Source organism: Nicotiana tomentosiformis, chromosome 12, assembly GCF_000390325.3.
Source record: "Nicotiana tomentosiformis chromosome 12, ASM39032v3, whole genome shotgun sequence".
NCBI lineage: Eukaryota > Viridiplantae > Streptophyta > Magnoliopsida > Solanales > Solanaceae > Nicotiana > Nicotiana tomentosiformis.
In genome coordinates this window covers 55,580,841-55,592,262 of record NC_090823.1, presented here as the reverse complement: position 1 = coordinate 55,592,262, position 11,422 = coordinate 55,580,841, and the positions used below count along the sequence as shown (strand labels likewise).

Sequence of the window (11,422 nt, the reverse complement as noted above, 5' to 3'; positions counted from 1 at the left end):
AATACTCGCATGAAAGCTGTTGTTATAAGCAAACTCTATGAGTTGCAAATGATCATCCCAGCTACCCTTGAAATCAAGAACACAAGCACACAACATGTCTTCAAGCGTCTGAATAGTCCGCTCTACTTGCCTGTCGGTCTGTGGATGGAAGGCTGTACTAAGATTTACCTAAATACCCAAACCTTGCTGAAATATCTTCCAAAAATTGGCCGTGAACTGAGCGTCTCGATCAAAAATGATGGAAACTGGAGTGCCATGCAATATGACTATTTCCTTAATATACAACTGAGCATACTATTCCGCTGTGTCGGTAGATTTAACTGGCAAGAAGTGTGTTGATTTTGTGAGTCAATCCATGATTACCCAAATTGAGTCAAACTTGCGCGGAGTGCGCGGTAATCCTACCACAAAATCCATATTAATCATTTCCCACTTCCGCATTGGAATTTCTATGTTCTGTACCAACCCACCAGGCCGTTGATGTTCGGCCTTCACTTGCTGACAATTTGGACACCTTGCCACAAAGTTCGCCACATTCCTTTTCATGTCATTTCACAAATAGATTTCCTTGAGGTCATGATACATCTTTGTAGAGCCTGGGTGCACGGAATACATGGAAGCGCGAGCCTCAGCCATGATTTTTTCCATGAGACCATCTACGTTTGGAACACATAGCTTCCCTTGGTCCCTTAGTGTACCATCATTCATGCCAAGAGTAAAAGCCATCGTTTTATGTTTATGAATCCCCTCCTTCAACTGTACTAACAATGGATCGTTGTATTGCTTCTCTTTGACTTCCACAACAAGCGATGATTCAGCTCTATTTTGTACAACTACCATTCCTTCACTAGAGTCCGCGAGGCGAACTCCCAAACTAGCTAGCTAGTGAACCTCCCTAGCCAACAACCTTTGACATGCCTCCAAGTGGGCCAAACTAACCATAGATTTCTGACTAAGAACATCCGCCACAACATTGGCTTTCCCTAGGTGATACAGAATATCGATATCGTAATCCTTGAGTAACTCCAGCCATCTTCTCTGCCTCAGATTCAGCTCATTTTGTTTGAAAATATATTGAAGAATCTTGTGGTCCGTGAATACATCCATATGGGCCCCATACAAATAATGATGCCAAATCTTCAATGCAAAAACCAGTGCCGCCAGTTCTAAGTCATGTGTTGGATAGTTATTTTCATGATTCTTGAGTTTCCTAGAAGCATAAGGTATAACCTTTCCATGTTGCATTAACAGACACCCAAGCCTGATCCTTGAAGCATTGCAACATACCACAAACCCGTCTGTACCCCCTGGCAGGGTTAATACCTTCGCCGTAGTGAATCTCGATTTCAATTCCTGGAAGCTCCTTTCACAAGCATCGGACCATTAGAACTTAACTGCTTTCTGAGTCAATCTAGTCAATGGAGAGGCAAGAGTAGATAACCCCTCCACAAACTTCCGGCAATACCCTGCTAAACCCAAGAAACTGTGAATATCGGTTGGCGATGTAGGTCTATGCCAATTCTTCACTGCTAAAATCTTTTGAGGATCCACTTTAATTTTTTCTGTGGAGACAACATGACCCAAGAATGTGTCAGATTCGAACCAAAATTCACACTTTGAAAATTTCGCGTACAATTGGTGCTGATGTAGAGTCTGCAACACTGTCCTAAGATGATCGGCATGGTCCTCCTGACCTCTTGAATACACAAGAATATCGTCAATGAACACTATCACAAAGGAGTTGAGAAAAGGCTTGAAAACCCGATTCATAAGGTCCATGAAAGTTGTCGGGGCATTTGTTAGCCCGAAAGATATTACCAGAAATTCAAAGTGCCCATACCGGGTTCTAAAAGCTATTTTCGGAATATCATGCTCCCTGATCTTCAATTGGTAATACCCGTATCATAAATCTATTTTGGAGAAGTATCTAGCACCCTGTAATTGATCAAACAAATCATCTATTCTTGGTAACAGATACTTATTTTTGATTGTGACTTTGTTGAGCTGCCGGTGGTCAATACACATCCTCAACGATCCATATTTCTTCCTTAAAAACAGAGCATGTGCAACCCATGGTGACACACTCGGTCAGATGAAACCCTTCTCTAACAAATCCTTCAATTGCTCCTTTAGTTCCTTCAATTTTGTTGGTGCCATTCTGTAAGGCGGAATAGATATAGGCTGTGTGCCTTGCATCACATCAATCCCAAAATCAATCTCTCTGTCTGGCGGAATCCCATGGAGCTCATCAGGAAAGACCTCTGGAAATTCTTTCACAACTAGCACAGACTCGAGTGTAGGCGCCTCAGCATTGGTGTCCATAACCTGGACCAAATGAGAGATACACCCCTTGTTAATCATCTTCGTGGCCTTAAGGTAAGAAATAAACCTACCATTCGGCACCAAATTATCCTCCTTCCACTCAACAACTGGCTCCTTTGGTAATTCAATCCTTACAGTTCTAGTTCGGTAGTCGATCTTAGGAAAACATGAATAAAGCCAATCCATCCCCATAATTACATCAGAATCGACCATCCCAAATTCTATGAGATCGGACACGGTGTCCCGACCACGTGTAACGACCCGACCGGTCATTTTGAGCTCTAGCACATCATTCAGTGGTTTGAGACCCCGAGCTACTTCACTTCAGGTATTATGACTTGTACGCATAGTCGGAATTTAATTTCAGGAATTTCAGAGTTGATTTGGAAAGAAAATTCTAATTTCGGAAGTGTTAAGTTGGAGGAATTGACTAAAGGGTGATTTTTGAGTAAACGACCTCAGAATCGGGATTTGAAGGTTCCAACAGGTTTCTATGATTATTTTTGGACTTGGGTATATGTTCAGATCGAGTTTTGGATGACCCGGGAGCGTTTCGGCGCCTATTATAGAAGTTGGCATTTTGGAAGAATTTCATAAATTTGGGTTGAAGTGTATTTCAATGTTATCGATGTCCGTCTAGGATTACGAGTCTAATAATAGCTTCGTATGGTGATCCTGGTGTTGGGAGCACGTCTGGATGTGGATTTGAAGGTCCGTAGGTTATTTTGGAGTCGTTTGGCGAAAGTTAGAAATTTGAAAGTTTTTGAGAAGTTTGACCGGAAGTGGAGCTTTTGATATCGGGGGTTGGATTCTGATTTTTGGAAGTTGGAGTAGGTCCGTAATATCGAATGTGACTTGTGCACAAAATTTGAGGTCAATCGGACGTGATTTAATAGGTTTCGACATCGAATATAAAAGTTTGAAGTTTTAAAGTTCATTAAGCTTGGATTGGGATGCGATTCATTATTTTAGCATTGTTCGATGTGATTTGAAGGCTCGACTAAGTCCGTATGGTATTTTAGGACTTGTTGGTAGGTTTGGTTTCGGAAGGTTAATGGATCAAGTTGAAGCTTCAAGGATGGCTGAAGTGCACTAGTTCTAGTGTAATCACACCTGCGCAAATTTGACCGCAGGTGCGTGACCGCAGAAGCGAGGAAATGGTCGTAGGTGTGGTTTGGGCAAAGCTGGGCCGTGACTGCAGGTGCGAAGGGTTGTCCGCACCTGCGAGGTTGAAGATGCGGAGGTGCGTCATAGGTGTGGGATTGAGAGATAGCTTGGGGGCGCATGTGCGGAAGCATATCTGCAGATGCGGATGCGCATCTGTGCATGGGAGACCGCATATGCGAAAATGGGATGGAAGCCCTGGATCGCAGAAGCGATGGGAGATCTGCAGAAGCAGAACCGTAAATGCGGTCAAGTGATCCACAGAAATGGAAACTGGGCAGAACATAAGGGATCGAACTTGAGCATTTCTTCATTTTCATTAGGGATTTTTGGAGCTCGGTTCTTGGGCAATTTTGAGGAGTCTTCATCATGTAACACAAGGTAAGTAGTTTTTTACTTGTTGTGAGCTAAATATAAAGTTTATATGTGGATTTAAGGAGGATAATTTGGGAAAAATTGTGGGATTTTTGGTAGAAAATCTAGAATTGGTATTTTTTGATTTTGACCATGAATTTGGGCATGGAATTGGAAATAAATTATATATTTGAGTTCGTGGGGTTATGGGTAAAGTTTGTCTTCGAAAATGTTTGAAATTCGGGCACATGGGCCCGAGGGTGATTATTATCGACTATTCGAATGGAGTTGGAAATTATTGTAAATAGGATTATAATGAGTATTAGAGTATATATTTATGGAATTGCTCATTTATTGACTAGTTTTGGAGCATTGGCCATCGATTTGAGTTGTTTAAAAGGCTTGGCAGCCGGCTATGGAACTTCGGAGCGAGGTAAGTCTCCTTTCTAACCTTGTAAGAGGGAATTAACCCCATAGATGAAATAATTCAATATGTTCTTCTATTTGAGGTGGCTACATACTCACAAGGTGACGAGAGTCCGTGCGTAGCTACTAATATGCTTATGTCCGGGTAGTCTAGGACCCAAATCATGTTATAATTGCGATGCTTGCATCCTACTTGTTAATTTAAATTGCTTAAATCATATCGAAACTTGGTAAAGGAACTTTAAAAGGTTAAACTCCATTCTTCTTGACCATAAATGAGAATTTTTATTTCTTGAATAGTTGCCTTAATAAATCTTGAATTTGGTTCTTTTAAATTGTATTTTCTCTTTTGTGGAGTGGGCCGAACACCTCGGCAGGTTAAATAGATGCATCTATGGTTCGTGGCGTTTGACCCTCGGCAGTGCACAATTTAAATATTTATGTTGGAGCGGGCCGTACGACCTCAGCATGATTTGGGCATGATATATCTTTGGAATTGATAATAATTGATATTGCTTTCATTAGCCAAATGTCCAAAAATGTTAAATGACGAAAATAAATTTGTAAATTTCTTATTAACAAAAGAATTGTTTACTTATTTGATGATATTGAGCTTACAGTCGTTCTACATAATCCATGCTTAAATTATATCATTGATATTTAATTTATAGCCTATACTAAGTGTCGAAGTCGACCCCTCGTCACTACTTCTTCGAGGTTAGGCGGGATACTTACTGGGTACGCGGTAATTTACGTACTCATGCTACACTTGCTGCACATTTTTGTGCAGGTACATATATGTCTAGTGGCCTTGTGGGCGCAGAGGTGTGGTTATTACGGGGACTTAGGTGAGCTGTATTCTATACTATGATCCGCAGCCAGCAGAGTCTCCTTTAGAGTATTTATATTACTCATGTCCAAATTTGTATACCAGACAGATGTTGTATTTTATTTTACATTCCTAGTTGAGGCTCATGCACTTGTGACACCGGGTTTTGGGGTGGTTATGGGTTGTCTTGTATTGAAATTGTTAAAATTATTATTATTTACTCTGTAAATTCCATCTTTTACTAATTAATTAAAGGAAATATGATTTCAAAAATATTAAAATGAGAACCAAATTAAGTATTTATTTTTGGCTTGCCTGACAGTGGTGTCCGGTGCCATCATGGCTTTTAATGGATTTTGGGTCGTGAAAATATGATATCAGAGCACTAGGTTCACTTAGGTCTCACGAGTCATGAGCGAGTCTAGTAGAGTCTTGCGGATCGGTACAGAGACATCTGTAATTATCTTCGAGAGGCTACAGGACTGTTAGTAGCACTTCCCTTCTTGATTCCTCATCGTTCGATTCGATTGCTTTGAGGCTTATGACTTTATTCTCTTCCTATTCAGTCTTATGCGACGTGAAGCACTTGTTATAAATTGGGAATCAAGGAATTTTAATGGTACTACAGATGTGGTGCAGGATGTTTCTCCCGACGTATTTGTTTGGGCTATTGTCGTCACCTCGTAGAAGGTTGTTCTGTCATTGCAGCTCAGTATCAGTATTACCTAAGGTTTTGAGATTTGGCATTGATTGTTATGACGATTCATGTGTTGCTATCGCACCGTATTTGTGTAATGGTAGGATGCTTGTCTATGCGTCGAAGTAGTGAATGACTTTGAAGGATGTTTACTCAGTGCATTATTCAGAGTTCTAGTATTTTATTTCTGGCAAAGGAAAAGCAATCGGACTATCAATGTTCAAGTTTGGGTTGACGGAGTAACGAGACTTGGTGGAATTTTCATCTGTGATATGGTGTCGTCGCCTTGGATTAAATGTGTTAAGTTCGCCGATGTTATGGTCTTCATCAATTCGCCTTTGGGGCGGGGTATTTTGAAATGGTGCCGGGAAGCGGTTGTTAGAAATAAAGCGGTGTAGCGATTTCCGAATCGAATCGGTGTTTCTAGTATTAATGGCTCGAGAAAGATGATCTTCGAAAAGGTTTAAAGTAGGTAGCGATCGATTGGTTCAAGTGCTACAGAGATAGATATTGATTTAAGGCAACAACTGGGCAACAAAGGATGAGGAAGGACATGTGAGATGTGTCTTGCGGTGGTTAAATTTCTAGAAGGCTAAGTGTTAGAAACAGAAGTCAGGTAAATGCTTAAAGGAAAGGGTTTGACCAAAGTGGGAGAGTGGAAGAGTAGCAGATGGGCTCTGTGGTAGGATAACTACATGCATTGAGAAAAGTTTAGAGTGATTTGGAACTCATGGTGGACAGTGACTAAGTCTACGAACTTAATTTGGAATATTGGCTGCTATACGGAGAAGGGTTGGATACCACAGAAATGAGTTGCATGATATGAAGAAGGATACAACATGACTTTAGATTGGAATGTATCGTCACATGTTTAGTTGATGTCAATGGGGAGTGAGCGGGCTTGTACAACTGGTGAATGAGCACGGGCTCAGGATGGTTTATTGGTTTCATGGTAATTGTAGTCGGTGCAGCGTTGTTGGAAGATGTCGGCATGGAATTTCCACAGGTAAGTTATTTCTACTGAGCAAGTTAACTGTTGCATGGTGTTGATGAAGCTTCTACGAAGAATTTTACTGGCTATCCGGTAAGAGGTCGGATATGTAAATGTGGCTAGTGATTGAAAGCGTTCATGAAATGGTTAATAGGAAGATTTCGAGGAATTTGACGGGTCGATTGCGCAAGGTCATGTCAGTAAGGAAGATGGAATCTTGGTAGGTTCCAGGGTCATGTAATGGTAGCTTCAAGCTTAAGTGGGAGAGCCCCACCGCCTACGATTGGACTGCATGGTTGTCTACTTATGAGGTTTCTGGTTATCGACATATTGGTGGGTTGATACGACTAAGGAAAGAAAATATCAGTTGTAATTTGAGCCAAGGATTTGAAGAATGTGTGTTATATTTTATCAGTTCATGTTCAAGTTTTGGGAAGACTTAGAGTTTATGCTTCGTGTAGATATGATGTACAAGGAAAGGAATTCAGCCGGTTGCTTCTTTGAGAAGGTGTTCATGTGCCAATAGGTCCTTGGAGCTTGATCATAATTGGGAACAAGTCAGAGTGGGTGACTCTCAACAATGGTTCTAGTGGGTTCAAAGTGCGGTGCCTAAGGATTTTGAGCCAGTAGTATGGTTAAGTATTGAGCTTTTTGCCGTGGATTATGAAAAATAGCTTGGAGTGTTCTATGTTATCTTGGGTCTGCGATGTGGCATTGGAGGAATGGGAGAAAATAACTTCGGATTCATAAAGGGATTTTCAGAATGGGTGTACCAGTTGAAGATGCGAATATGTGTATGAGATGGTTCGTGGGTTTTGGAGACAATGTGGTCTCGTGAAATAAGGTCACTCATGATGAGTGCGGATTTGGGTTCATGACGTTTTGAATGGAGCTATTATTATTTCTAGGGCAAGTCCCGAGTAAATTATAAGAAGTGAATCTGTTGGTAATGGTTGAATCAACACGGTTATGGCAACGACCGGTTTCTCCAGCGTGAAGTTATACATGTGGTTTGTGGTTGTACACTTGGGCTTGAGCACCACCACAACTTGGTTGATTTGGGAGGTATTCGATTCATATGGCTTTGTTGTGTAAAGGGATTTCCGGAAGAGTTATGGCAGTTTAAATCACAACATGAGGTTGCATTTTCTACGGTTTGGGAATTTAGTTGCATGTTGCATTGGTTCTTCTGAAATGAGCTAAGTAAAAGGTTTCTATATGATGATGTGTTTATTCTATTAGTGGATTAGGGGTTATTATGGAATTCTGGTACTCTCACGTATTGGCATGTTAGGTGCAGTGAGCAGCATGGAAAATTGGAAGCTGAGGATCAAGGTTGCGGTTCGGTGTTGATAAGAATGTCACCAGCTCGGATGATCAAGGAAGAATTCAGATGTTTAGACTAAGTTGGCATAGTATTTAGCGTCACCTGAGATCGGTGTCCTATGTAAGGGGCTTCGTATACTGATTTGCGGCTTCTTTATTTCCTTTACAACTTTAGTGTGGTCGGTGGTATGGATGTGCAGACTTGTTACCTAGTGCTGAAGGTCGTGGGAGCGTATCTCACGGGAATATTGTATAAGTGTGAAATGTAGTCACTTGATTGATTAAAGATTTGAAACCAAGTATGGAGATTTTGGTAATATCGCTGATGTAAGAGTTTAGGCCTGAAAGGCGCTCTATTCGGTAGATTGTGAATTGTGGAAGTTTGTTGCGGATTCGACGGCTGTTCTTGTGTGTCATGGGAAAAAGGTCATTATGGATCCTTGCGAGGGTATTTGCCCAAGCATAGTATGATTAGAATCGGTTTGGGGTCTGTTGATGGGTCCAAATATGGAGGTGTACTCTACACCAGCCTGGTGTGTTCATTCATCATAGCATTCCTTATGGAGGAGTATTCGTGCCACGCCCAAAACTCAGGGAGCGCGACCGGCGCTCAACCGAGTGAACCCAGTCGAGCAATCCTGTTAGACACTTTCTACCCAATTCACCCATGATCAAGAGGAGGCATGATTTCATTAATTAGACAGTAAGAAGATCATATACATACAATACCAAAACCTTTCTATTAGTTTCTTCACCTTTAATATCTCAAAATACACACCTCTTTATAGTCTAAAGTAGAACAAGAAATCAAAAACACAACATAATCTTTTTGACTTTTCTAACACCCATGTACAACCCACGTAGTATCTACGGAGCCTCTAAGAGATACAAAAGAGAGTTATAATAGTGCCGGCAACAAGGCCCCGTCTATACCTCAAAACGTGATAACAAAATGTATAAAAGATACATGACCCCGGAATGAGATGGGGCTCACCAAGTCTGCTAGGAGGAAGGTGGAGTGCTATCGCTGATCAACACTGCCTGCTATGGAACCCCCTGCATCCATTTAAAGATGCAGCACCCCCGGCAAAAGGGACATTAGTACTGTCGAATAGTACTAGTATGTAAAGCTAAACATCATCTCAATAGAATGAATAATAATACAAGGGGAAAACAGTCACGAGTTCAATAAGGGCTTCAAACAATACTAAAACATCAAATAAGGATCACATAAGTTTTCAAGTCAATTTCCATGTTATTAGGTTGGGTGATCTTTAGTACCGATATTCCACAATTCACAATACCACCGTATTCTTACACGGAGTCCGATCTCGACCCGATCGGCTAGGTCGTCCCATTTGAGACATCAACCATAACCAAAATTTCAATTATCATTTCTCAGCACAGTCACCACCATGTGTGCGGCATGGCATCCGATCATATCCCGATCGGCTAGGTCGTCTCACCCAAGACGTTACCTTTTTCAGTCAATCAACTCATATCATACTTCTTTCATATCTTTTCAATTCATTGGCACTAGTGATCACGATTAAAAAGTCATTCTTGGCACTTGGCCGTATTTCATAGTTCCAGTTCCCTTTTCCACATTCAAATATCATTATCATTATCACCAACAATAGGGCTTCAAATTCAAGACATTAAATTCACATATGAGTAATTTGGGAAAATCTTAGGCACATAGAGGCTTTTCATACAATTTGGCATAACAATCTTTATTTCGATTTTGGCATGAAGTATTAACATTTCTAACAAATATTCTACATTTTGAACACATCCTCAAATGACAAGATGAGATGATGAAGCTTTTAGAATAAACATTAAACATACATCCTTCAACACAAACATGTTAGGAATAGCCAACTCAATAATGGTCAAGGACTTACAGCAATTACATGAACACCGGGGGGAATTCGATTCTAAGAAGAAGGGGGTTTAGACAACATACGTCAATTGAGTTTCCTTAAACTTTACCACGTTCTGGAATTCTTAGCATCTTTGGTCTATTTTAGAAATATAACAAGTTTGACTAAAATTAGGAAGATTATCATGATTTTAGCTCATTTGAGCATTTTATCCAACACTAGGTGTGCATCAATATTTTAAGCCCCTTTTTGTGGAAGATTCCACAATTTTCCAACCCATTCTCTACCATTTTTAGCTCACAACCTTCCCATATACTTCATGGATACATGCATGCAAGACAACAACCCCACACCCAATATTTGTCTCTCTATTTAACCCATTTGTAAAATTTCGAAATTGAGAGCTAGGACATAGATTCTTACCTTTTGGGTGAAGACATCCTTTGTTAATCCTCAACGGTTGAGCAAGAATTGATGGATAATAGGTTGAAGGTTGCTCCCTCACTCTAAGAACACTCTCTCTCGCTCTAGAATATTAGAAATGCGCTCAAAATGAGCTATGGTACATGTTTTAACTTAGAAGGGTCGGGTTTAAAAACCCCAAAAATGAAGCTTCAGAATAGGTTCTGCCATCGCATATGCGATCACATAATTGTTATGAGGTCCGCGAAATGACCGCGAAAAGTGGCCCTGGGAAATGGGCTAGCCTGCTTCACTCTGCGGCCGTTATACTGCCCGCAGACCTGTTCTACAGTCGCATAATGCATCGCAGAACCTCCCATCTCAAAAGGCCAAGGAAGATTATGGGGCCAAAGTGTGGCCCGCGAAACAGTTATGCGGTCACATAATTGGCCGCGGAATTCACCTCAAAATTTGGCCAAAAGGCTGCTTCATTCTGCGGCCATTATGCGGCCCGCAGAGTGATTATGCGGCCGCATAATGGCCGCAAAAATGCTTATTTCTGCAAACAATTTCCTTCAACTCCCAGTGCACTGTTCAATCCAAAAAGTTCGAACCATTACACCTATTTTGGCATCACGAAAATCCCGGTTTTTAGGAAAAATTTTACGGGGCCTTACATCCTTCCCCACTTAAGATCATTCGTCCTCGAATAAGGATCAAGGTTCACTATTAGCATCTTATGCAACTCAGTTTTCATACCATACACTGGCAGCCCCAAATTTCACTAACTTCCCAAATTTCCAAAACTTTTGCCAGAGTTTCCTTTGTAACTAGGCCTATCCACATGTCAGAGAGCCCTAGAATCACATCCTAAAAACATGTACACAAACTAACGATGTAACATAACTCATATCAATACCAATCGTGGACTTATGTAAACAACATATAATCAAAAGGAACACCTTTACATTAACTGAACAAGTGATAAAAAATTCATAGGCGACAAGTTCATAAAAAAGGTTACACTG

At 40.8% G+C, this 11,422-nt stretch overlaps 1 protein-coding gene across 1 annotated transcript; it reads right to left on the bottom strand.

The window, feature by feature from the left end:
• Positions 1-2,088: 2,088 nt before the first annotated feature.
• Positions 2,089-2,514, bottom strand: LOC138902671 (uncharacterized). Its single transcript, XM_070190559.1, has one exon. It carries the CDS (start codon positions 2,512-2,514, stop codon positions 2,089-2,091), a length of 426 nt encoding a protein of 141 aa, XP_070046660.1.
• Between the last annotated feature and the right edge of the window lie 8,908 nt (positions 2,515-11,422).